Source organism: Staurois parvus, unplaced genomic scaffold (genome assembly GCF_062004578.1).
Source record: "Staurois parvus isolate SC_StPar_1 unplaced genomic scaffold, SC_StPar_1.0 ptg001032l, whole genome shotgun sequence".
In the NCBI taxonomy this organism is placed as follows: Eukaryota; Metazoa; Chordata; class Amphibia; order Anura; family Ranidae; genus Staurois; species Staurois parvus.
The window spans coordinates 2,047,060-2,075,042 of NW_028318828.1; the positions used below are offsets into that span (position 1 = coordinate 2,047,060).

Genomic DNA, 27,983 nt, shown 5'->3' on the forward strand with positions numbered 1-27,983 from the left:
CTTTGAAACATGCAATTCTAAAGCTGGACTTGCCAGACTTTGTTCAAGGTAAGCAAGATTGGCCACTGCAGCTGGAGCTAGCCGTGTACTGCAATGCTTTAGGGACATGCAGATCAGCTCCAACTGCAATGAAAATGATTGCCTACCTGCAAAGGCTAAAGAAGGCCACAGCACAGTCCACTGTCAAATATAAATAACATTTATTCATAAAAACATTTAAAAACATTAAAACTGACGAAAATAGGCCACAATGTCTGGCTGGTTCTCGGCTGGCCCCACCTCCAATGCCTGCTCCAGCGTCCCAATGCGCTCACACACCCAGCCCATGAGGCTTCTTATGGCTGGGTGGTTGAACACTGTAGAAAAAGTCAGAATAAATGCATTTGCTGCAATTAAAAAAGGAGACACTTGCTTCCACACAAACAACAGCATGCAATACTTGTCTAACTTTGTCAATTATCCTGAAAGCACTCTATGCTGTTTTCAACTTATCATTGGAACACAGAGCTTACATCTCTTGCCTGGGAGGATTTCATGGGCCAGGGAGGGAGTTTGGAATCCTTAGGCCTAGATTAGAGTGTTTGCTCACTGACTACAAATATATCTGTGGGCAACAGCAAAAAGGGCAATCTCATCAGTAAGGGCAACAGATGACTTTGCCACACCTATCTCCTCCACAGAGTTCCCAAAGACATCTATCCTAGATTTCTATTAGCTGCAGAGAGGGGAGGGGTGGGGCCCTACACACATGCACCTCAGCCAGAGCACAGAGCTGAGCAAATTCTGTGAGCCTATTGGAGCCTAGTGGCCCAACTCCCTCCACACAGGTCCAGAGATTCCTAAAGAGCTGGCAGTGTGATTAACCAGGTGTGTCCTTGAAGGGAGGCAGTCCTTCTCCCAGGAAGCTGGATGTGTCAGCTGCATCTATTAGGAGTGATTCTTTAAGATAGTGGAGAGACCAGAGTGGAACAAACACTAGTTACTTGGGAAGCAGGTTTTGGATCACTGGAGTGTCAGGTTAGTGCTTGACTATTGTGTCATATTCTTTGTTTATTGCCCTTTCTTAATTAGAAAAACACTTTAATGTATGCCTATGTAGAACAACTCAGCTGTCAGGTCTAAGTGTGAATATTAAGCCCCTATCTGCCTGATGTGTTGTTTAGTGTGAATGTTTTATTTCTTTGTGGGGGGCATCCTATACACAGGACGAGGCCAAACAGTTTAGACAAGGGGGAGCTGAAGCCTTCTACATACGTTACATGTGCATATGTGTAAACAGTTCAGAAACTGACCTTCTGGGATGTCAGCCTCTGCATCCAGTGGGGGCTGTAGCTCCCCCATAGCAGGTGGGGCATTGGGAAGTACAACTACATGAAGAGTAACAAAAAAAAGACACAAGAAAAAGTTGCGAGTCCTGACATTTGACAAACACATGGATGTTAAACAGTCACATAGTACAGGCCCCAGGTAGTAAGCCCTAGCCCTACCCAACATAGCAAAGTCCTCTTTCGGTTTGGGTTACTAAACTAGATGGCCAGAAGAGCTTAAGGCCAAATTCATTTGGCCACTTGTTGGCACCTACACTCCAGCAAGCTGCTCATATCCTACAATGCTAACATACTCTTTGGCTGTCCATTGACGATGTTTCAGATCACCTTAGGACGTAACCCAAAGGTCTCCCTTGCCAGTGGTGTGGTGCCAGCATTCCAATGTTGGAGAGGCTTGCTCTTGACAAGAGGAATTGGCTCACACACATCAGCTTAGCTACGCTTACACTACAGTAATAGTGGAAACACTCATTGGTCAGCCTTTGCAGCCATTCTCACTTTCCTTTCTGGGGTCTACAATAGAGTGACTTACATCATCCCAAAGCAAAGGTCACAGGTCGGCAGCAGACCTGAAGCTTCACAGGAAGACGTCACAAGGTCTAAGTCTTTGACAGTCTAGCTGTAAAAGGGCTTAGTCCATACAATATTCTCCTCCCCTATGCCAAAACACAAATGCCCCCTCAAGTGTTAACACATGCACACTGCAAGGTGGCATTTGTAGCTTGGAGCAGATTGGGAATCACTAGAAAAAATAAGTCTGGTGCCAGGCTTACCACCCTTTACCCAACACATCTCATGTGACACCCCCACACATAGACACTGTGTAAAAGCAAATATTGTAAAGTTGATCACATTCACACAAATGGGACATACCTGGGTCCTGGGGCTCAGGGGAACTGGAGGGGAGTTGGCCCTCCTCCAACGACTCCACCTCTTCCTCCTCCTCCTCCATCCATTGCCTCCTGTGGGCTCTGAAGTGCAGCCACTCCCTTTCTGAGTGCAAGGTGACTTGAAAAAAACACAAGCAAAAGAGCTCCACATGTCAGTATAATTCGAGGCTTTGTAAACTTAAGAGTTTACTACAAACACACACACTGTTAAAACCAAGCCTTACATTCTCTCAGACTTGAAGTACAAGGTGCAGACTAACTCCAGCTAAGTTTCGATAGTGTATGACCCTAGGGAGCCATGGATGTCCAAGAAAGTCGAACGTGAAATTCTGGCTCATGATTGTACAAATAGAAGAGGGTGCACTCATGAAAATGTACAAAGTCCAATCTTTATGTCGGATATTGTAAGGGGTTGTGGTGTTAACAGCCACTGTGCCCTTAGCTGCAACCTTTTCAAAGGTTGACACAAGGGAAAGGCCTTAACCCTTGGATATTCAAAGACACACAACTCAGAACACTTCCCAAACACTAATAGCCGAGAAGCTCCTCAGAGATAGGCTCTCCCACCCCTCTGCTAGTGGATTTTGGGGGCACATATCCTGTGTTGGATGGTCATTGTAAATTTGGTCAAAAGGCCAAAGTTTCTTGGCTTCATGCATTCGCAGCATGAAAGCCCCACTGCTTGGCATCCTCCTCAGGCTCTAAAAATACTGACCTGCTGCCAATTATCATCCCATGCTGTGCTAGAGAGCAGAACTTGGTCTCCGAAAGGTATGGATGTGTACAGGCCTACACATATTGAGCTAATAACTGCCTGGCCACTACACTAGAATCCACATTGGAAGCTGTATTCTCAAAACTGCTTGACCATGTGTGATAAGAAAGCAAGCAATATTACTTAAAGTCTTACTATACCCACAACAGTCCAAGCAGTGTAAATATGCAGTAAATCATCCTTGTTATACTCGCTGTGTAAACTAAGGGGTTAATACTCTGTCTTGTGTAAGAAGGCTGTTTGATCCTGTCTTCTCTGCCCCTCCTCTTGTTGAAATGACCAACTGATACAGACTGAATCCGTAATCACATGCACATGCTCAGTTTGCTGTGCATTGCTATACTTTTTGGGTGTTTGTTTGGGGAGGGTGCATGTGATCAGCACAGGGCCAATCAGCACTGTTCACATAGAGGGCCAGAAGATTCACACCATCCTAGAGCAGACAGACAAATACTCAAAGTTTAACAGAGCTCTGCTGAAGTCACAAGACTGCTCTAACTGCTGATGATAAAAGGCATTTAGCTTTTTTTATGGCCTTAAATACTTGCACTGCCATGTTCTGTTTTATTGCGGGAGACCAGACAGAGTGAATTCTGGGTACAGGGAGAGCAGATATAGTCAATGCAGGGTCTGCGTAGACCAGATAGAGTGAATGCAGGCTTCGGGGTTTAGTTACACTCTAAGCCTGACATACATAGATTAAAAGGGAAATCCAGCCCAAGATTTTTGGACTGTACCTCTCCTGTGGATTACAGAAGTGTAGTTCATTTGGCACTCCTGCGACACATTTTCAGGGGACAGCTGCATTCTATTCACTGAAGTCACACAGCATGGCCAGACTGGATCAAGATCCTGACTTTCAAGTCATGATATACTGCAGACTCCGGAGCAGCAACTGGATCAGCCTAGCCACGAATAACAAAGAGTTTAGCCTGCCAGTGCCTCCCCCTCCACAGCACAGTAAGTGCTGGGGGGTTGAGCTGACAGCAAACATGTGATTGCAGATGGCACAGTGTGCCTGAACTCCCAGAAACCCCCACCCCCTCCTGGTGCCTGTGTCCCCTCACCCACCCCCTTCTCATCCTGTAGCAGCCTTTGAAGTTGGGCTGCACAGGATGAGAGGTGTCACCTCTCCCCCCCGCTGCTTGTCACTTCCTCCCATCCTGCAAAGCCCCATGGGAGGAAGGTGACCCCCTGTAGCGGGAGTCACACCTCTCCTGGCCATACAGCCAGGAGAGGGATAGCCTCCCACCAGTGGGTTCCGGAGCAGGGCTGCCGTCCTGTCGCTGCGCGCCCCCCCGGCGGCTCTAGCACGGGTGCGAGGCTTCCCGCACCTGCACCCGCTGGAGACAAAGAGAGCAAGGCCCGTGTCAAGAGGGTGTGCCTCATTGCCTGGGCAACACAGCGCTGGGCTGGACGTTGCCAGGACAACAGGGAGCCGACGCAGGATTCTCCAGGGTGTTTTGTCTGCTGCGAAGCTGCTGGGAGGTCTGCGCTGAGGCGAGACCCCCGCAGCCACTCTGCATAATACTCTAGGGATACCAGGATTATTAGCCGCTGAACACTCTGCTAATACTCGGGGCTCAGGAGGAGTACCCGCTGCTACACTGCCTAATACTGTGAGGCCACGTGTTGCAGTGTGCTGTAGAAGTGGACCCTCTCCTGTGTGCTAAGTGTCACCCCCTGTTGTAGGCCGCTGTGAGCCAGGAAAACCCCTGCCGAAACTGTGAGTGTTTCTGCCCCTGTTTTCCCCCCTGTATGGAAGGGCTGTGAACTCTCCCTCCTTTCCCTTCCCTGCCTGGATTACAATTTAACAGAGACTCTAAGTTTGCCCTTCTTGGGGCCAAATTACAATATTTTGAGGAGCCATCCCTGCTCTTCCCCTGCCACGAGAACTTGGACGCTAACTTCATACCCAAATTGAGTGACTGTCCTAATTCAAGAAAGCATTGTGTGTTTATCATCTGCTCTGTGTGTTTGGTCCTGCCTACGCTCCATCACAGCGGAGTTACCACCCTTACAACCTAGGGGGGACAGATGAAGTATTGGACCAATGCTTCAACCACCTAGGTAAGTTGCAGTAGTGGAAACAAAAATAAGGCAGACTTAGATAAGAAACTACAGTCTGGCCAATATTAAGCAGTCAAATTAGCCTACAGCTATGGTCAGCATGATTGTACAGAAGGTAAATCACCAAACACATTGAAGGTACTTACAGTGGACCTGAGGGGGTGACCACTCCTCCCTCTGCTCTTCCTCCAGCTCACCCTCTTCCAATATGGCTGGAGCTACACAAACAACAAGAAAGAACAAAACCAACACATTGCAAACATCAAATTGACATAATGCACACAGAGAACAGGCAAGCACATCCAAGGCACTTACAGTGAGCTGGAGGTGAGGGGGCCTCCTGCTGTGGACTAAATTCTGGAGGTGGCTGGTGGGCCTCCTCCTCCTCCTCCGGAGAAAACCTTGCTTGAACTACACAAACAAGAAAGGACAACAATAACCCCTTTGAGAGAGCCAAGGACAACAAGGAACACAGAGAACAGACAAGCACATTCAATGAACTCACAGTGTGCCTCAGAAGAGGGATCCCCCTCCTCTCCCTCTTCTGACATGGCTGGTGGTGCTACATAAACAACAAGATAGAACAGAACACATTGCAGACATCAAAGTTACATGATGCACAGACAGAATAGGCAAGCACATCCAAGACACTTACAGTGAACTGGAGGTGAGGGAGTCTCCGGCAGCACAGGCGACCGCGGAGACAGGGGTGGTGGTGGTGATGGTGGTGGTGGTGATGGTGGTGGTGGTGGTGCCACCGCCGCCTCCTCCTCCTCCACTGTGGGCAACCTTGCTGGTACTACACAAACAAGAAAGAAGAAGAAGAACAACAACAACCCCTTTGAGAGAGCCAAGGACAACAAGGAACACAGAGAACAGACAAGCACATTCAATGCACTTACAGTGAGCCTGAGAGGATGTGCCCTCCTCCTCCTCATCCCCCTCTTCCAACATAGCTGGTGCTACATAAACAACAAGATAGAACACAACAAACACATTGCACACATCAAAGTTACATAATGCACACAGAGAACAGCCAATCACATTCAAGGCACTTACATTGGCCCTCCTCTTCACTGTCTTGTTCTACAAAAAGAATAACACAGAATTGTAACATTACTAACCTAAAAACATGGCAGAAGTTTAGTCATTTCTCACAAACCTGTGTGCCAAAGCTAAGGCCACAGGGCTGAATGACAACTGTCCATTTCCTGGTGTCAGGCCACACATACAGGCACAATTGTGTTCGTGTCCCTAATTTGTTGTGTTTTGACTTTGGATGTACATCCACTGGGGCAGACTGCATCATTTTCCACAACTTTGTCCACCGCACTACAGCAGATAGCAAGTCATGGTAGGAGGATGATTTGTTAATCTTGTTGATCATGCATTTGCTATGCAATGACATGATCACAATGTCAATTTAGATATTAGGAACTCTTGGATGTCCTAATAGGATTGGACCACACTTATCACATGGTATTTGGACCAATCACAGCACCCTGGTCAATATGATTGGCTGTAGACCATATATACCAGATCACCAAAAAGGCCACATGGCAGTAATGTAAGCAAGTCAAGACAATGTTAAACATTTCCGTTAGAATGATTCCCAATGTAAGGACAAGCCAAGATTCTGAAATTCCCCCATCCCCAAAATGAACCAGAAATCCCCCCAGATGTCCCCTCTCTATAATACTGTATTTATGTGTTAATGTGTTAATAATAACGTACTATGCATTGTAGAATATTTCTCATGTTCTGTCATTTTATGGGGCCTCACCAAATGAGATTGGCTGTACACCATGGAGTTGCATTTTAGTCCAAAATATTCCATAATTTGTATACTCTGCAACTTTCAAACAGCATACATAACATACAAATATTGTAATTTAATGGGTCAAAAGAAGTCCAATTCTGTCAAATGGATAAACAAAATGTTATGACTGCGATTTTGATGGGATATGTTTGTGAACATCTAAGCCATAATATTTTTAGGCATAAATCCTGTATCACAAACAAACAGCCATTGGGGATCAAATGACACCAAACACAGCTCTATTAGTGATTAACAAAAGGTTCTTGTCACAGTCCCCCTCCAGCCTGCTGTCCCTTCCTCCCCCCTTGCTCTCCTTTCATCATCCCCCCTCTCTTCCCCTTGCAGATTCCTAGGGTCCTGCACAAGCCTACATCAAAAGCTGTTCAGGAGGGGAGGAAACACCCACTGTGGTGCGGGTAGCACCTCTCCTCAGCAAAGTTGCCAAGGAGTCAGCTACCCCGCTTGGCCCGAATGGCACAGGCCGCCGGGGTGTCCCTGCATGCCCCCCGGTGGGCACAGCGCAGCCACGAGGCTTCCCACACTCTGCGGCCGCCAGAGACAAAGGCCATGCTCCCTGAGCGCGGCCCCAGTGAGCGGGGCGTGCCTTGTTGCCCTGGCGACCTGACGCTGGGCCGGCCATTGCCAGGACAACCGGGAAGCGTCCTGCTCTGGCTTAAGAAGACCGGAGCAGGACCCAGTCCACTGTTGGTCCCTGGTATGTCGCCATGAGCAGCTGTTGGGAAGTCTGAGCTGAGGCCAGACCTCCCCACCTCCAAGAACCCGCTGAGTACTCTGCTGATACCTGGGGGGCTAGAGGTGCTTGCTATCCGCTGTGTGCAAGGGTACTCCTGCCTGCTACCTGCTGTGTGCCCGAGGATACTCCTGCCTAAACCGTGAATGCCCCAATCCTCCTGTCTGAACTACCCCCCTGGATCCCCCGATTTTCCCTGCCTGTACTGTCCCGTGGAACTCGCATACATTTTTTGCCTGGATTGCCCCATTGAACCTCCCTATTACTTTTGCAGGAGCTGCCTGCTTGGATTAATATATGCTTGGGCCATCGCTACACAAATTGCCCTATCATGGGCTGAATTACAATTGTTTGGAGCTACTCCCCTCTCCTCCCCCATTTTGGGTGCCCGGATGCTAAATTCCTACCCTGATTGAGTGCTTTCCATATAACAATAACGCTTGGTGTGTTTAGCATCCTCCGTGTGTTCTGTCCTGCCTACGCTTCCGTCACAGTTATCATGTCATTTACAAGCAATGTGTGTGGCATTAATGTACAATTGACAGTCAGTGGAGATCAGTGTGGAGATGGCAACAATGGCAAAGTCATGAGGTCCAAGCTTCTAGAGCTTGTGCTTACCTTCCACAATGCGGAGTCTCCGCAGGGGATGCCCCGCCTGTGGTTGGAAGAAGTGGACGGTGGCTGTCCTCCTGTGAGGTTTTTTTGCCAAGCAGACCACCGCCTGGCGCCCATCAGCTGTGGCTAGAACAAGTCAACAAAGACAACATTATTGCCAAACAAATTCAGAATGAATGTAGCAAAACATTTTTCACAATACAAAACTGAAAGTAGACTTTTTAATAACTTGACTTACCAGAGATTCGGCGGGCAACCTTTTTCAAAAACTGCGGGTTGCGCCGCTTCACATCGCTCCAACTGTGCTGGATTTGCAGCACAGTGGAGCGGTGGTGGAATCTCTGCCACAGCCGATGCTTGATCTGGCGCACGATGGTCTGCTTGGCAAAATTCGAACAGCCACCGTCATACTTGCGTAACAGCAAAACCTGTGGGTGACAAGAAAAGGTCAAGAATTTAAATGTGAGAGGTTTGTGTAATCAAACATACCAAATATCAGACACAAAGCAGGGGATAATTGTCCCAAAAGGCAAGCTAAAACATGAACTATATCTACATGTGTGTGTGTATACACATACATACGTACATACAGTATAATTGTATTGTATTGTCATTTTCAATGCATTCTCACCTGAGCAATGCATAATTGTTGGTAGAATTGCATAATTGTTGGCAGAATTGCACAATTGTTGCAGCACTTCTAAAGTGTGCTCAAATGGTCTTTGAATACGCATTGTGCTCTTGTGTGCCATTCATTGTTAATGGCACCCCAAGTGTTGTTAGCAAACATGCATTTTGCTGCACATTTTGGCATTTAACAAATATGCTAGGCACGCACCTAAATGATAATTGAAAGAAAACACAACACTCCATGGGCACAAAAGGGCAATTTACGCTTGTTTGGACATTAGAATTCTCATTGTGGTGTATTTTGTAATCCACTTTGTTGGTGCTTTTTGGTCATTAGATATGTTTTGTAAAAGGTTGTTTGAAATTTGGATGTGCATGTTTGTCTTGTTTGAGCCTGTATTTTGGATTATTTTGTAACAGCATTTTTGTGTGTGTTCTGGCCACACATGCAAAATGCATGTCATTTTGGCTGGGACATTATTTGGTTAATTTTCACCACAAAGTTGAATGCAGATGTGCAGTTTGCCAAAGTATACGTACAAAACAACACCAAAAATTGATTCAAAAATACACTTTCCACAAATGCAAACACACATGCTTTGACCCCAAAAACACCTGTTAAAATCACCTGGGGCCATGTGTGCACTCAAGTGCCTAAGGCAACACAGGTTGTGTTGTAGCCGTCTCTGCATTGGGTTTTGCGCTGTTTTTTGTTTCTTATGTATTTTTTGTGCCTTACTGTTTTCATTTTTGTTGCTATTCAGATCTAAAACGGCAAAACGAAGACAACATGAAATACGTTTTTGTCTGCAGTGTTTCCATTTAAGTATTTTGACAAAAACATGACACTTTTGGATTTCCAAAAAGGCTCTGACCTTTTCCCAAAAAACAAGCCATGTGAAAAAGCACATGTGTAAACATATCCCATAGGAAATCATCTTAAAGCGGAGCTCCATCCAAAAGGGGAAGTTCCGCTTTAAGGACTGCTCCCCCATTCCCCCTTAAGGATTGGCACCCTTGGGTAGCGGGTCCCCAAATTTGACAGATACACGCTCCTACTTCCAGTACAATCGCCTAGATGTTTAGAAACGGAAGGTATCCTCCCTCCTTGTAGTCTTTGGGAACATTTGACATGTGACCATTCATGAAGTGCAACTCTACTCGCACATGCACAGTGGGTAGCCGGCTGTGAAGCCGCAAGCTGTCACAGCTGGGTTCCCACAGTGAAGATGCCGTCCTCCTGGAACCCAGGACAGCCGGTGAAAGGAGCTGCGGGGGACACACCACAGGACCGAGGGAAAGGTGAGCGTCTGCTTTTTAAAAGTCAGCAGCTACCGTTTTTGTAGCTGATGACTGTTATTTTTTGATAGGTGGAGTGTAAATCCGCTTTAAATGTCCTGTACAGCATTTCTGACAAACGCGGCTTAAGATATGGTGTGGCCCTAGGGTCAATGTGTGTTTAGAAAACTTCCAAAATGCACATACAAAAACAGTCCATCCAAATGCATGTTCCATTTCTATAGCATGTTAAACAGAAGAATAACGCACTTACATAATGTTAACATGCGCAAGTAAAAGTAGACAAAATCCACATCCTTTTATTCTGGCTTCACATACATGCATTGTGGTCTAACACCGCACTCCTGGGAAAATCACATGCAATTTGTGTGCGTTGCAATTAGAGACAAACATTTTGCACACCTCAAATTGCACCGCATCCGGGCCAAAAATGTGCAGGACCCTTTTTCAGGGTATGCACATGGGTGTGAATAGGCATGCCATCCAATTTGGCAAATCGCAATACGCTTTGTGTACCAATTTTGGTGTGTTGGTAACTTCACCTAGAAAGCCGCAGCAGGTGGCATGAAGGGGTTGCGGTTGTGATGCGGTGCAGCGCTTGCACAGAAAACACTGCAAATTTCACATCGGATCTGTGTGACACCAGAATGTGCCAATATGTGGCTTGACAAAGCACAGTGGTCAGTGCAGATTATTTTCAATCCATGTTTTTTTACACTTTTCATTCACTGGTTTAACTCAGGTGATCGTTAATCCCAATTATCTCCAGAGATCACATGCAGCCCCTCAACCATCTACACAGATCTCTGGAAATCTATACAGATCTCCTTGAAAAAATGTCTCCTCTCTTCTTCGGAAAACAATTGTCCTCCACCTCATAAACAGGGGGACAGAGAAGACTTCTCCTTGTAACTAAAATCAGATTAATTATCTGTGCTTAATAAACATACACCAATACTGCAAATGCATTGTACTGTCCAAGGCATTGCACACTAATGCATTGCACACTAGAAATGTCAAATGCGTTAGTGTGTACAGTGCATGCGTGTAAAATGCTTTAGTCACACTGCAGTGTACAACGCATTGCACACTGTAATACACTGTACAATGTGATACCGTGTACACCCACACATTGTAGACTGTGATGCACTGTACTCTGTCATGCAGAATCCAGCAACGCATTGCACACTGTAATACCGTGTACACCCACACATTGTAGACTGTGATGCACTGTACTCTGTCATGCAGGATAGAGCAACGCATTGCACACTGTAATACCGTGTACACCCACACATTGTAGACTGTGATGCACTGTACTCTGTCATGCAGGATAGAGCAACGCATTGCACACTGTAATACCGTGTACACCCACACATTGTAGACTGTGATGCACTGTACTCTGTCATGCAGGATAGAGCAACGCATTGCACACTGTAATACCGTGTACACCCACACATTGTAGACCGTGATGCACTGTACTCTGTCATGCAGGATAGAGCAACGCATTGCACACTGTAATACCGTGTACACCCACACATTGTAGACCGTGATGCACTGTACTCTGTCATGCAGGATAGAGCAACGCATTGCACACTGTGATACCGTGTACACCCACACATTGTAGACCGTGATGCACTGTACTCTGTCATGCAGGATAGAGCAACGCATTGCACACTGTGATACCGTGTACACCCACACATTGTAGACTGTGATGTACTGTACTCTGTCATGCAGGATAGAGCAACGCATTGCACACTGTGATACCGTGTACACCCACACATTGTAGACTGTAATGCACTGTACTCTGTCATGCAGAATCCAGCAACGCATTGCACACTGTGATACCGTGTACACCCACACATTGTAGACTGTAATGCACTGTACTCTGTCATGCAGAATCCAGCAACGCATTGCACACTGTGATACCGTGTACACCCACACATTGTAGACTGTGATGCACTGTACTCTGTCATGCAGGATAGAGCAACGCATTGCACACTGTAATACCGTGTACACCCACACATTGTAGACTGTGATGCACTGTACTCTGTCATGCAGGATAGAGCAACGCATTGCACACTGTAATACCGTGTACACCCACACATTGTAGACCGTGATGCACTGTACTCTGTCATGCAGGATAGAGCAACGCATTGCACACTGTAATACCGTGTACACCCACACATTGTAGACCGTGATGCACTGTACTCTGTCATGCAGGATAGAGCAACGCATTGCACACTGTAATACCGTGTACACCCACACATTGTAGACCGTGATGCACTGTACTCTGTCATGCAGGATAGAGCAACGCATTGCACACTGTAATACCGTGTACACCCACACATTGTAGACCGTGATGCACTGTACTCTGTCATGCAGGATAGAGCAACGCATTGCACACTGTAATACCGTGTACACCCACACATTGTAGACCGTGATGCACTGTACTCTGTCATGCAGGATAGAGCAACGCATTGCACACTGTAATACCGTGTACACCCACACATTGTAGACCGTGATGCACTGTACTCTGTCATGCAGGATAGAGCAACGCATTGCACACTGTAATACCGTGTACACCCACACATTGTAGACCGTGATGCACTGTACTCTGTCATGCAGGATAGAGCAACGCATTGCACACTGTAATACCGTGTACACCCACACATTGTAGACCGTGATGCACTGTACTCTGTCATGCAGGATAGAGCAACGCATTGCACACTGTAATACCGTGTACACCCACACATTGTAGACCGTGATGCACTGTACTCTGTCATGCAGGATAGAGCAACGCATTGCACACTGTAATACCGTGTACACCCACACATTGTAGACCGTGATGCACTGTACTCTGTCATGCAGGATAGAGCAACGCATTGCACACTGTGATACCGTGTACACCCACACATTGTAGACTGTAATGCACTGTACACTGTCATGCAGAATCCAGCAACGCATTGCACACTGTGATACGCTGTCCACTGTCATGCAGAATCCAGCAAAGCATTGCACACTGTAATACCATGTACACCAACACATTGTAGACTGTAATGCATTATACGCAGTATACATGTCCAGATATTCAAAGATTAGCCATGAAGGCCTAACTGGTTACCTATTGGGCGACCGCAGATAGCCGAATAACGCTACACTGCATCCAGGCAGCTCTGGGAGGGTGTCATATGACATCCTGGCAGAACGCACTCTCCGTGATTGCTGTGTCCTAAGGACACAGCTGATCACGTGATGTGGTAAAGGCCAATCACAACGGCGTTTTACCATGTGATCAACCACGTCCAATGACACGCTGATCACCGGGAAATGCATTTGCCAGGTCTTGGCTGCACTTTCCTCATGCTCTCAGAATGTTTGGAAAGTACTGCCAAGAACCAGCAGTTATCAGAGCAGGGGTCAGCACCGATGATCAGTGCCACCCAACAGTTCCGTCCACCTGTGACCAGCAGTGCCACCCACCAGTGCTGCCTCATCAACACACATCAGTGTTGCTAAATTACCGGTTTACCAAATGTTATAATATAAACAGACTTTTATTCATTATGAGCTATTTTGTTGTTTATCGAGCAAAAAGTAAAACTCACAGCAGCAAGTCAATACCACCCAAAGAAAGCTCTATTTGTGTAAAAAAAATGATCTAAATTTAAGATGGGTACAATGTGGCATGACCGCACAATTGTCATTCAAAGGGTAACAGTGCAGAAAGATGAAAATTGGCCAGGACAGGAAGGGGGTATGAGTACCCCGTAGGCAAGTGGTTAATATAATTGACCCATCAATACCCAGGAGCTAATGTACAGATAAGTAGCATGTGCACCAAGTGAGATTCTGCTAGGCCCCACCCCCAAAATTGCAATTACCTGTCCCTCACATGTTATTAACATATTTGCAATGGCCATACTTACTTTACATATAAGGATCATCTCCTCAGTTGAGAACTGTGATCTTGCCATGTCCAAATGCCACTAGAGTTCTCAAAATATGTGACACAGGAAAACCACCAACCACTCCTCATCCACTGACACTCCCCACAACCACTTCCGGGTGCGCGCGCACGTGATGACGGACTTCTGGGAGGACAGCCGCTCGTGCGCCATGGGGTACATCTATGTGGCGCTTATTTGTATGCGATCGCGCAATTTTGTACTCTATTCGCGCATTTATATGATAGTTTTCGTGAATGTGTGTTACTTAGTGATTTGTTTACCTTGGCTAATATATATTGGTTTCCAAAGGCCAAAAATCAACACAGTGTGGACTATTTTATAACTGTAAATCGAATTGTAGAACAGCTGTAGCTGGCTGCACATTGAATGTGACATATTCATTGGTACATAATATTGTGGTGCAAACTGGTTATTTTTTTTGTTTTATTTTGTTTTTGAAAAAGCCAGTTTGCACCCACTTGCATATTCACACTTTTATATAATCTACTCAAATGTAGCTTGTAAGTATACAAAGTAACTATTAAGGTTGGTCATATATTGAACATAAAATAAACACAAACAACAGTCCAACATTTATTAATCAAATATATCTTCATTTATTTGGTCAGCAGGAACAAGTAGGTATAGTCAATATCTTGGCGAGTCAAAAAGAATAGCATTGATGTGGCGAAAATGAAACACTCCTCCTCATAAGAGCTTACAATCTAAAGATACTTCTAATGAACTGTGTGTGCTCAGGTTATAGCAGGAAACAAAGGGGAAGATGAATCAAGTAACATTTTCATGTTCATAAGATTTACTTACACACACAATCACTTAGTATGAAGATCCATTCACAAAAAAAGTCTACACATCAAAATATAAAGGAAACAAAGCATGTGCAAAAAAACCCTCACACCTCTACAAATCCCCTCCCACCTCTACAAATCCCCTCCCACCTCTACAAATCACCTACACATACATTTGTCAGCAGGTTTGTCAGTAAAATGCATTGGAGTCTAAATAAGCAAGCAAAATTAAAACAAGAGCAGATTTTAAACAAAACGATTGACATGTGTGAGGCTTTCAATGCAAAGAGAAAAAACACAATCATTGTGCAATAACACACAAACACACTTTACAAGGCCAAAAATATGCAAACATTTCCAGCCCACTTCCAAACACAGCCTGAGTGGTGTCTGGGGCAATTCAGCACAAAATCTCTTCTTCCCCCAAACCACACCATGCAAGGACTTAGTCACAAACCACCCGGCCTAGTAACAGGCCAAATCACTCCCTACTACACATCTTTATATAAGCTAGGGTGTATTTGGAGCGCGCCAAACAAGGCCCCACACCCAATGAAGCCACACCCACCACTGACCTTAAGTTGGTCGGTGAAAGTGTTTTCACCTGATGAATCCGCTTCCTACCTGCATTAACCCTTGGTATACAGGCCCCACAAATCAGAAAGAAATATACAGTGAAATGTATGTGTGCAGCATACCACAGAGCATAGAGCAGGGATGTGAAAGGGAACCCCAATTGGAACCTTTATTGCTACTATGGTCACAATTCCCTCCAGATTCTCGCATGAGTTAAGACAGTCACATGACCACATCTTGTATGCAATACTGAAAATGACAAATCGATTTGACTAGTATGGTGAATTTCCCATCAATTGGTAAAACACTCCAGAAATCAAACATCACCAAACATTACACTCTGGGCAAAGCGGATTTACAAATCATGCGACTTACAGTAATGTTAACCATTTCAATGCAATTTTCAAAGACATCTGACACAGATCTCTATGCAAATTGCCACTAAAGTAGAACATGTACTACTTAAGAAATCAGTGTTTGAAACGCACCCATATGGTCGCTCTAATACAGTGTTTCTCAACTCCAGTCCTCATGGACCCCCAACAGGTCATGTTTTCAGGATTTCCCTCAGATGAAACAGCTGTGGTAATTACTAAGGCAGTGAAACTGATCAAATCACCTGTGCAAAATAATGGAAATCCTGAAAACATGACCTGTTGGGGGTCCATGAGGACTGGAGTTGAGAAACACTGCTCTAATAGCAGACAATAGGGTGCGACTTTGCAGACGATTTACAACTTGCATGTTGTGCAAATCACATGCCAAGTCTCACTCAATGTGCACGCTATTGTAGCGTTCATATTGTTGTGGTTCAAACTTGGTCGGAGCCGCAAGTAATAATAGAGTAATGAATACACTACTTTTCATGCAATTTGCTGAGAGATCGGTGTCGGATGTCTTGCAAATTGCACTTGAAATCACCATGTACCCCGACTTTGAAATCATGCAACTTTTATGCAAGTCACATGATGTGACTGTGGTGTCAATAACACCACTTAGAAATCTGCTTTAATGTGACCGGGTAGCCCCCAGTAACATTGTTTGGGATTGCCATGCAATTGGCATGACAGGCGACTTGCAAATCGTAGACCAAGTCGCACTCTATTGGCCACTGTAGGCTCTGTTCACATCCAATTGGATTGTGAACTTGTGCAACTTCACTGTAAGTTGGGCAATTGCCGCATTGGATTAGATGTGACAGTGGTGTTGGCCCCCAGTAACATTGTGTGCAATTTGCCATGCAAAGGGCAAGTTGCTGGCCATGCCAATCGCATGACAAGTCGCATCCAGGGTGTGCAATTTCAGGTGCGATTTGTGCATTGACATCGTGCCTGATATTGGATATAATGAATGTGAATGTGAGTGTATTAACATACGCCATTTGTTGCAGCGAGAGTTCAAAGGTATTTGAGAATTGTGGCCATTTATTAGCAATTTAACATCTAGACTCAAATAGAAATCGCAATGCTATACACAACTGAAAACACAACTAGTTAGCAATTCTCTAGAAAACACAGTAAAATTGGCAACTTAAAGAGTCATTTTCAATTGCATATAGTGTGAGCGAAGCAGGAAAATCAACAAAGGAAATAAATCTTTGAAGGCGTGCGGTACCTGCCTGCTGGGATAAGGGTCTGCTATGCATTTGGGGGAAAAATGCACGCCAGGATTTGTGACAAGTTTGATGTGTGGATTCACCAACCAAGTCTTTTCTCTCTCGCTCACTCTTCTTTGTCTCACTGGCTCGCTCTTCTCTCTCGCTCACTCTTCTGTATGTCTCTCTTTATCACTCTTCAGTATGTTTTTCTCGCTCACTCTTCTTCGTCTCACTGGCTCGCTCTTCTCTCTCTCTGTCAGCTCTTTGCTTGCCAAATCCTTCACAAAAGTGGGTGGAGTGTAAACCATCATTATCAAATCTATTAGTGATTCAGGCCCTTATCTTATACCATTGTATGACATTCACATAAGGTGCAGCTTTGAAGGTGTTTCAACAGACAAGGCCTCATTCTAATTCACATTTTAGGGATCATTTAGACAGAAAGCAAAGATGTTGCCAGAACATCTATTTGAAGACAGCCACACACGGAGATCATGCTACTTCCTTGCCGTGGTTGGGATTCAAACCGACAACCCTAGAGTTGTGAGGCAGTAGTGCTAACCACTAACCCACGGAGCTACATTGCTAATCCAGCCTGTATTTCTGTGCTGTGAATCAATCTTAGGTCCCTGGGCATGGTCAGTATAACTAGCCAGATATCTCCAATGTGACACAAATGTTGTGCTATGTTGCCAATTCAGATGTATGTTGGTTCTATGTATCCCAATACAAAGGATTGCAATACTAATACAGGCGTACCTCGGTTTACCAACGCCTCAGGGAACGTCATATTTGGGGTACAAATGCCAAACCATTTCAGTTCATTGTTCTGTTTACAAATGTTTGAATAATTTGGTATGGGCATGTGGCCTGGTATGGTTCAGGAGGGGGGGAGGCGCTTGCTCGTCGTCCCCCCTTTCCTGACCTGCTGGGCTGCATGCTCGGATAAGTAAGTGTTATGGATTTTGGGGGGTACCCCATGCTGTTTTTTATTTAATTTCAGCGTGGAGTTACCCCTTAACATCCAAACGAGACCCGAAGGGCTTAGTATGGATGGGAGGGGGGACCCCACGCCAGTTATTTAAAGAACTGTTTATAAATCACTGCAATACTTTGACATTCAACTGTCAGTGGGGAACTCCGCCGACAGCTGAAACATGAGCGCTGCCTTGGTTTTCACTACTAAAACGCCGCATGAGTTGATAACATATCATGCGGGATTGTAGGAGCGACAGCCATGAGTTAATGTTTCAGCTGTCAGCGGGGTTCCCCACTGACAGCTGAATGTAAAATAATTCCCTTTATTGCAGAAATAATAACAAGAAAGCGTGGGGTCCCCCCTCCCATCCGTACCAAGCCCTTCGGATCTGGTATGGATATTGAGGGGGAACTCCACGCTGAAATTTAAAAAAAACAGCGTGGGTCCCCCTCAATATCCATACCAGACCCTTATCCGAGCATGCAGCCCGGCAGGTCAGGAAAGGAGGGGGACGAGCGAGCGCCCCCCCCCCCCTCCTGAACCATACCAGGCCACATGCCCTCAACATGGGGGGGTGCTTTGGGGCAGGGGGGCTCCCCCCCCAAAGCACCTTGTCCCCATGTTGATGAGGACAAGGGCCTCTTCCCCACAACCCTGGCCGGTGGTTGTGGGGGTCTGCGGGCGGGGGGCTTATCAGAATCTGGAAGCCCCCTTTAACAAGGGGGCCCCCAGATCCCGGCCCCCCCCCCCTACGTGAAGGAGTCTGCGGTAGATGCTCCCGCAGACTCCTTCACAAAAAAAAAAGTGTGGTGTAAATAAAACACAGTACAGGGTCTTTGACAAGTCCTTTATTAAAACAATGTCCCCCGAAGTAGATCCAACGTCAATCACGGCGGCAGGGACCCGAAAAAAAAAAAGGTTCCGCTCCCGTCCGAGGCTTCCAGCCTTGTGAAGAAAAGGCTAGATGACAGTTCTTATATAGGTATGGGGCGGGGCCAGCCGGCTTCGGGGGACATTGTTTTAATAAAGGACTTGTCAAAGACCCTGTACTGTGTTTTTTTTACACCACACTTTTTTTTTTGTGAAGGAGTCTGCGGGAGCATCTACCGCAGACTCGTTCACGTAGGGGGGGGGCCGGGATCTGGGGGTTAAAGGGGGCTTCCAGATTCTGATAAGCCCCCCGCCCGCAGACCCCCACAACCACCGGCCAGGGTTGTGGGGAAGAGGCCCTTGTCCTCATCAACATGGGGACAAGGTGCTTTGGGGGGGGAGCCCCCCCTGCCTCAAAGCACCCCCCCATGTTGAGGGCATGTGGCCTGGTATGGTTCAGGAGGGGGGGGGCGCTCGCTCGTCCCCCCCCTTTCCTGACCTGCCGGGCTGCATGCTCGGATAAGGGTCTGGTATGGATATTGAGGGGGACCCACGCTGTTTTTTTTTTTAAATTTCAGCGTGGAGTTCCCCCTTAATATCCATACCAGACCTGAAGGGCTTGGTATGGATGAGAGGGGGGACCCACGCTGTTTTTTTTTTTTTTTTTTTTTATTGTGGACCTTTATTTTTACATTCAGCTGTCAAAATAAATATTATCTAGACCTTTGAAATAAGTAAAATCATTACAGAAATAATTATAAAGGATAAGAAACAAAAATAGAATCACTAGAACTAAGGAAATCTAGTTAGATTACATGAAGATATGCCGAGTGCTGTTTATTAAACACAATAGACGCGAGCGAGTACCGGCTCTCAGAGGATTCCACAATCAGATTCACTATTAGTCAGTGGCTAAAAAGCAAACGCCCATGGCAGAGGACTAAAATGTGTTCTGCACATGCTCAGTTGTATCTGCCAAAGACACTGCACGGGCTTCTAGATTTTTACTGTGTCGATTTCCTTGAAAAAAACGATTTTTAACACATTTTTAATTTTTTTGGAAATAGCAGATATTGTTTAAAGTGAAGTCCTGATATTTGGCAAAGCAAATTTCTAAGTGAACATGTCTCTGCAGTGATTTTTCATGGTTTTAGACTTGCTTCTTAGCAAGTCTGTTTTGTGAGTCTGATTTCGGGCGTGTGTCCTTTTGTGAATTAGATTGGGCATCTGCTTATGGGCTCTGCTCAATAGTGAATTAGGTTGCAGGGTAAAAAATGACGGACGCCCATGAAAATTGGGCTTAAGCCCATAAATATGCGCCCACGCCCAATAGTGAATCAGGGCCTGTGTGTCTTGTATTTTCTAATCTAATTGCCTTGCTGTAACCAAGGCATGCTTACATGTGATCGTTCATTAAAACTTTTGGCCCATATTGGTGATCCTCGGTGTGCTGGTCACATTCTCCATTGCTGATTCTGTTCGCTTCCAGCCGACGGTCACTGCAGCACCCACTTATATACACAGCCATTTGCAATGCAGGAACGTGTGCAATTGGATTTTACACGTGTATGTCCTAATCTGACATGTATGGAACTCTGGTATTAACGAGTTTCTTTGCTCCACTGATTGGCGACTAGGTAAAGCCAGCAATCCCCTATTACCAGTGACAATATGTTTGGTCACCTCCCAGTCGTCTTTAGTTTTTTTCAGATGGAAATTTATTAGGACTGCATTGAATATAATCGATACTCGCTATAAAGCTAAAAAGTGTTACTATATTTATTGTGTTTGTTTGTTGTTAAGATTTTAAATTAGGTCTGTGTCTGTAGATGGTCCATTTCCTCTATTCCTAAAGATCAGTAGGTATATAGTATGTAGTTCCATGGCTTTAATTTGTAAGGTTTTGCTGATCCTTGTTGTCCCAAAAGACTTGTGTTGTAGACTTGTTAACCTCCTGCTCTTAATTCAATCAGCTACCCCCCCCCCCAGCCAGGCTATCTTTTTTAAAGCTTGCCTCATTACCATATGCTTGTCACCTTAGTGTTCCTAGCAGCCTGCCTGTGTGTCCCCAAGTGTATTTCAAGCCTGTTTTCTGTCCAGTGTCATCGTGCACCTCTCCCTGTCTTCTAGAAATTCCTGTTTTTTGCACGGCTGTTTTTATGTATTTGTCCCCAGCATCTGTGTGTCTCCATGCATACCTGTCAGCTTGATCACCTTGTGATACATGCGGGTATGCTGTAGTCTCCTCAGACAGTACCCGTAGGTGCCCTTCCAGTCCTAAACACCTAGTGTACCTCAACTAATATTACACTATGGATCTGGAGGTACTCAGAACCAAATTGGGAGGTCTGCTACATGTTGGTGAAGGAGTCAGGAAATCCAACTTGCTCTGTCCAGTACCCAGGTACAATCAGAGGTGTCCCAGGACCTTAGAGGAATGATTGCCTTTTTCTCAGTGGGATCATTTCCACTGGAAAAGACACAAGTAGGGTAGTATCCAAGTTTGCTATTTATCCATTTTGTGTGTACCTGACCTGCAAATATACTGTTGATTACTGTTGATTACTAGTATGGTGGAGAAGTTGTCTATTATCAAGTAACTGCTGCAATTTTTGCAATTTTTTTGTGTTTTAATGCAGTTACCAATAGTTTTTCAGGGCGACTATATATATATAGTATTTATTTTTTAAATTTTTCCTTTTTTTACCTTTCTAATTTTTAATTATTTTTGTATGAATACAGATTCATTGCTCTTTTCCACCCTAAAGTGAAGTATGTAAAGTAAAAGTCGTAGTTGGAGGAGCATTAAATCTGTACCCTTTTTTATATCATTTTCTTTATGCTTTTGCTTTTATTACTCTTCCCTCTTCCTTTCTTTTTCTTTGTTTAATATTCCATTAGCATAAAATTTTTTAGATAAATGAGCTGTAAATTATAAAGCTGTGGCATTCGTGCACGACTCAGCTTCAAGAGTCTGGCGAGGATTCACATGCTTATAATTGCTTCCTGCAGACATATATCAATCTGCCTATGGCTTCAACCTGAGCCCTGTGAGTGGGTGGGGAGAACCCAGAGACTGAGACCTGGCAATAGCATGCAGCATCGGCCATCCCCACCTTCAGGGGCCTTGGTAAATACCGGCTGTTGCTCAGACTCTGCATCCTGTGGAGATCCCACTTTACCTGCCCACATTAAGACCCCTATGCTTAACAACTGTAGCACTGCCCCTTGGGACAAGCTGGAATATATTATGGGTCCTGCGCTCAAGAGATCCAACCCTAAGCAAACCCAATCCCTCTGGCACAACTGGTAATGAATAGCAAATACCTCACCAAGAAATTTGCTGACACAGGGTTAAATGAAACAAGAACAATTTTATGGAGAATGAAATGCAGTGTAGAGGGGTGGGGTTCCCCTTTCAACTTCAAAACTTACTTTTCTTCTTTTATGCAATGCAGTAAATTTGGTCTGCCACTAGAGGGCTTCACAGCCAAAAATCTCCTGATGGCAGAGTCGCACTTTAAGCAGAATACAACTGATATCAAACAAATATACTTACTTATACTCTATCAATGAAATGTATTACCCACACCGGTGTATGATTCTGCTTCTGAGGGGCGTTAGCCAAAAATCACCTCAGAGTCAGAACAGAATGCAATAAAGAGGTACCTCTAATAAAGCTACTAAGCCAGATTCCCCCACTTCAGTCCTTGTAACGGTGGAGCTCTAGTTGGTGCACGTTTAGTCCTTACAATGAAGTAAATAGCAGCTGAAGGCTTCTTTGGAGTTTCAGCTGGTGTGGGTTACATCAGATTTCACTAGGTTTCTGGGCTGAGAGGGTCCAACCTCAGTGTCTAAAAGCAACACAAAGCACCACAAGACCAGGGGCAGTCGCAGGATGCAATCTCCCAGTATGTGTCAGTCCCCGGGGCAGACAGTCTCAATTACACTGGTGGTGAGGGGCAAAGCAGGCAGGGGGATCTGTGGCTCGCACAGGGCCCCGGATGGGTGAGATCCCAACAGTGGGGTGTGGATGTCCCAGTCTATATGCAAAGTGTAAATGGTGTGTCTTACTCTCTCCAGTGGGACAGCTCACCAGACTCTGAACACACAGCAGGGTCCCTCTATCCGCGCTGAGTGCTGTAGTGCCTCCTCCTCTGCTTGGACGGGCTCCACGTGTCCCTGTCTTTTCTCCAGCCTCGTGTCTCTCTGTTCTCCCCTTCACTTCCTGCTTCCTCCCCTTCCCAGTGTTCTTTGCTGTGTAGTGGATGAGTCATGAACTTGGCAGAATGCCCAGGTTTTACAAATAGGGGAGAGAGAGGAAGGACCGACTGCTGAACGTGTGATTCCTTCTGAATCCTCTTGTACAAGGAGCCTGCTACACAACCTTTAAAGTCCCAAACAGCTACTTCACTCTTGATTTCCCCCCAATAACTGTACACTGACATTCTCCTTTTTTTTTGTATCCATGTATGATTGTCTGGAGGCCTGCTCTACCACCACCTATTAATTAGCAACCACCACGTCATCTCTTGAGACGAGACAAGGGTATAAAAGCTAGATCTTCCTCAACTATCTTTTACCGTGCTGAATAGTGCCATTTTGCGGTCTGATCCAATCTTTGCAAACATCGCACAGTGTTCCCAAGCTACAGGACTCAAGATACCAGGATCCCGCCATCGATGTGGGAGTTCTGTCCTTCCAAGGCAGAGGGGCGAGGAAACATCGCAGCACAGGCATTCATGGTCCGAATGTGATGACTCGGAGGCACCGGGACTTCTTTGTTTGCTACAGATAAAGAGTTCCATCGTGCTCAAGAAAGAAGAGGAGGCCGCAATGGTGGTGGGGGATTGGGCCTTCTGGGCTGTCATGAGTGGGTACAAAATCATTGAGGGAGGGTATAAGTTCACCAATTAACTTCAGGGGGAAATTTGATGGCTATTTTGGGCCTATAATCATTTTCACCTTCTTGGGCCTACAATAATTTTTAATATTATTGCGAACTTCTGATAGGGGTCTTAATTCCTGTAACTTATTTACCATCTGTTGCATCACCTCAACACCCACCCCTTAAAAGGTTTCCTGTAGAGGTTTATGACAGTAGGGCCATCCAGCTGAATAAGCCCTGGATAAGCCCTGGAGTCGTCATTTCTAACACCTCCTAGGGAGTTTCCTGTGGGAACTGGTTTCAAAGGAAGTATGCTTCGCTGGATATTGGCCTATCCTAAATTCCATCTGATGAACTACAGTTGGCCAATATCTTTCACAAATCAGAGAGCCCCGCTTTGAACAGAAATTGCAAAATACTGGAACCTATTGAAGGGTGTGACTACCTGGAATGGAGGGAGGAGGGGGTATAAAGTATGCCATTGCTCACATTTCTGCCTCTGTGTCCCTTGCCCCTTTGGAAGAGCAGTCATCAGGATGTCTGCGTAATGTATTATTGTGTTTCTTTTCTGTAACTTTATTTCTATAGTCATCTTTCTTTGTATTGGTAAAATTCTGTATTTGCATTGTAATATTACTACTTTTAAAGTTATACCTGCTACTATTTATTTTGTCATAAATTACTACTATTGATTAGTAGTCAGCTTCTTTGCTGTATAAATAAATTAGATATTTATTTTTTGCACAGTTTTTTTCCTTTGCTATTAACATTATTGGTAATAGCTGTCACGATCGCACGGTTTGCCGCCACCAACATGCGACAATCGCACGACCGCGACTAACAGTAATAGGTCAGGCCCACGGCGTCAGATTCCAGACCTCACCAAACTTGTGACCGAAGGACCGGCCAATCTAAAACCGCGGTGTGACGCGCGTAACAAGGCCCCACCCAGCTGCACCCTGCACAGCGATTGTCCAGCTAATGGGCTACAATTGGTGCCTGCAGCCTGAATGCGCTTGTTACTGGGTCAGGTTAATTACGCAACTAACCCTTCTACTGCCACCACCGCCTTGAAATGTACAGAGAAGACGGGATCTGTCAGAAATACACTATAATGATTGAAAAGTCACCTGTCCAATATGGTCAATTGGGCAGGGAGTAAACAAACACAGTAGTGTCTCTTCAAAAGGCAGGAATTCGTGAATTGCAGGTAAGCGCTTAAAAACAGTTTAACACTTTCAGAAAGAAAGATGTATTACTAAAAGAGTCAAACATGTGCAATAAAATAAGTATAAAAGAAGTTGTGAGCACTGTGAAAAGTAAAGCAGCCACAGCATCAAAAAGGATACCAAAAAACCTTACAAAAACATGAAATATAAAAGATGCGGCGCTATATCACAAGTATGTAAGTAAAAAACATCCAAGATATCAATATATAGGGATTAAGTGACTAATGTGATCCCAAACATTATGTCACAAGCAGAGTAACATGCAGTGCAAAAACAGTCTTTGTGACAATTTATCTCCTTCAAAGTGCTGCTTCCATGCGGTGAACGTGAGAAGGATAAGGCTGTGCACTCACCAGATGCAGAGTGTAACTGCGCATTTAGAGATAAGTTATCTCTACTAGATCCACTGGTAGCTCCTAAAGGTCAGGTCAAGCCAGATATTCCTCCACCCGCTGGATGTTGCTGATAATCCACGGTCTCTCTCTTAGGTGGCTCTATAGGTGATATGTGACTCACCTATCCACAGAAGCTGCCCCCCACAGTAATGCCTTTCTGCCACAAGATGTCATCTGTTCTGAGTTGATTGTTGTCCAGAGTCATTCATCCTGGAAGACTCCAATTTTTGCCTAATATATAAATAGGCAAAAAACACTTTTTGTCCTGACAGGACAGATGAAAACTACTCCTGCTTCAGATCTTGTTTTTTGCCTATTTATATATTAGGCAAAAATTGGAGTCTTCCAGGATGAATGACTCTGGACAACAATCAACTCAGAACAGATGACATCTTGTGGCAGAAAGGTATTACTGTGGGGGGCAGCTTCTGTGGATAGGTGAGTCACATATCACCTATAGAGCCACCTAAGAGAGAGACTGTGGATTATCAGCAACATCCAGCGGGTGGAGGAATATCTGGCTTTACCTGACCTTTAGGAGCTACCAGTGGATCTAGTAGAGATAACTTATCTCTAAATGCGCAGTTACACTGTGCATCTGGTGAGTGCACAGCCTTATCCTTCTCACGTTCACCGCATGGAAGCAGCACTTTGCACTGCATGTTACTCTGCTTGTGACATAATGTTTGGGATCACATTAGTCACTTAATCACTATATATTGGTATCTTGGACGTTTTTTACTTAAATACTTGTGATATAGCGCCGCATCTTTTATATTTCAGGTGCAATAAAATATTCACAAAGAGATGTCACAAAAATATATATATATATGTATATAAAGGCACAGCAGAGATAATAGGAAGAAGATTACAGGGTTAAGTTACTTGCCCTAAGCCTGGGTTTGCAGATCCAAGTTGCAGAGCAGGATGATTCTTCATCTCCTCCTTCGATGTTAGCTGGGAGATCTGTGTACAAAACTAGCCTTCAGGCTTGCAGCCTGTTCTTTTTTTTTAAAAATCTCTCTCAAAGGGAGGGGGGCTCTGACTACACGTTTTGGGAGTGGTCAATGGGAAACTCTGAATTAAACTAACAGCTTCATACCATATGATATGAAACATACAGTTGACCTGAGGAATGTTCAATTCTCTTTCAAGTCCGGGAGAGAAGCTATCTTATCTTGATTACGATGGGGAAGAAAGTACACTTTCACAGACGGCTGGCATCAAACTGGGGATGCTTAACCTGGGCTGACCCACACCATCTGTCAGGAGATACCGTTTGCCTCTCAGGAATGGAGGGGGTAGGGAGTGTGAGGAATACTTTTCCTAAAAGAAAAGAAAAAAGGGGAACTCCGCGTCCAACTCTGATGAGCTAGTTTGCTACACCTCCCCCTCAGGTGGTTGCCAGGGAGGGAACTACAAGTTCCCTCCTGACGCAACTGACCTCTGTCCAGAGGTTCCTCTTGGGACATCCTGGTACCGCTGTACTGCGGGAGAACCGAATTCCGTTTGAATAGGAAGCCATCCTCCCCAGCAACACTGCTGGGCCAATCAAGTGAGTGGTCACGGGTGGGTACCAGTCGGCTGTGGCTATCTGAATCCCGTGGCAACTGCAGGGGTGTCCACCTGTTCACAAAACACTTCGGCTCAGGGGTGTCATTTGCTAACATATTAATATGTAGCTTCTTGTCGAGGTAGAGAAGGAGATTTCCCTCTCCTACCTTCTTCCTCAGGCTTAGGACTACATTTGGCCTGAAGTAGTAGTGCCTGTGGGCACCGGTACTGGATAGGCAAATTCTGGACCTCGCCTCCCAGTGGTGTCCATAGGTACCTTCATCCAAGATGGACAGTCCTCGTTGCCTGCTAGCATCCAGGACACCAGTTCCTCCAGTTTCCTGTCTGCTAGGTCAGTCACAGGTCCAGCTGAGCCATGATCATCGCATCCAGCCGTAGCCAGCTGTACCCGCGACTGACGTAACCTGCTTTTTGGCCTGGGGAGCAGACCAGGCCTCAACTGCCTCAGTCTCCCCACGCCCAGACCTCTGGGGGTCTCTTCTTACTGAGTTCCTAAACTGAACCACTGACATGCCCCTCTGACAGTTACCCTTCTCGTCTGTCAGACTGGGCACGGGCGGTTGGTTCCAGACTAGTGACAGGGGCCCAAGTGGCTCTTCCCCGACAGGGCCAAGCACCGTGAGGCCCCTAAAGTGGACAACTGCACCAAGGTCCACTGCGCATTGTGGGCCATTCCTGACCGCTGGCGAGGCAGTCAGCGCGTTCTCAACCCCAACTAGCTTTCCCGTGGATTCAGGCAAACCACATGGGGTAGTGAAGGCTGGCTCGTCTTAAGCTTGCTGGGTTAGAGATGGTGGCCCATGCTCCTTGCTCAGGTCCATGATGGCAAAACAGTAGGCACCTTCCGGATGCTCCATTACCTCATGGCTCCTGGGCATGGGGTGGGCCACAACCACCGGGCTGGCGTTTAGTTTTCCAAGGTTCTCAGAAAGCCTGGTCAT

The 27,983-nt window shown here is 45.6% G+C and overlaps 1 protein-coding gene across 1 annotated transcript; it reads right to left on the minus strand.

Annotated features, from left to right (window-relative positions):
- Positions 1-183: 183 nt before the first annotated feature.
- Positions 184-27,983, minus strand: LOC149441056 (uncharacterized). The gene is made up of 12 exons (XM_089657823.1): positions 27,903-27,983; positions 8,487-8,676; positions 8,252-8,374; positions 6,123-6,149; positions 5,966-6,025; positions 5,719-5,862; positions 5,569-5,625; positions 5,379-5,474; positions 5,210-5,281; positions 2,202-2,336; positions 1,293-1,367; positions 184-356 (listed from the first exon to the last, which is right to left on the minus strand). The coding sequence occupies exons 1-12, from the start codon at positions 27,981-27,983 to the stop codon at positions 226-228; spliced, it is 1,191 nt and encodes a 396-aa protein (XP_089513949.1). The 3' UTR covers positions 184-225.

Excerpts from the sequence above, each read along its gene's own strand:
- LOC149441056 (XM_089657823.1), bottom strand. The coding sequence starts at position 27,983 with ATGACCAGGCTTTCTGAGAACCTTGGAAAACTAAACGCCAGCCCGGTG. Across the intron at positions 5,475-5,568 it reads TCCCTCTTCTGAGGCACACT|TTCAAGCAAGGTTTTCTCCG; the intron begins GTGAGTTCATTG and ends TTGTTTGTGTAG. Across the intron at positions 2,337-5,209 it reads GTCACCCCCTCAGGTCCACT|TCACCTTGCACTCAGAAAGG; the intron begins GTAAGTACCTTC and ends GTTTTTTTCAAG.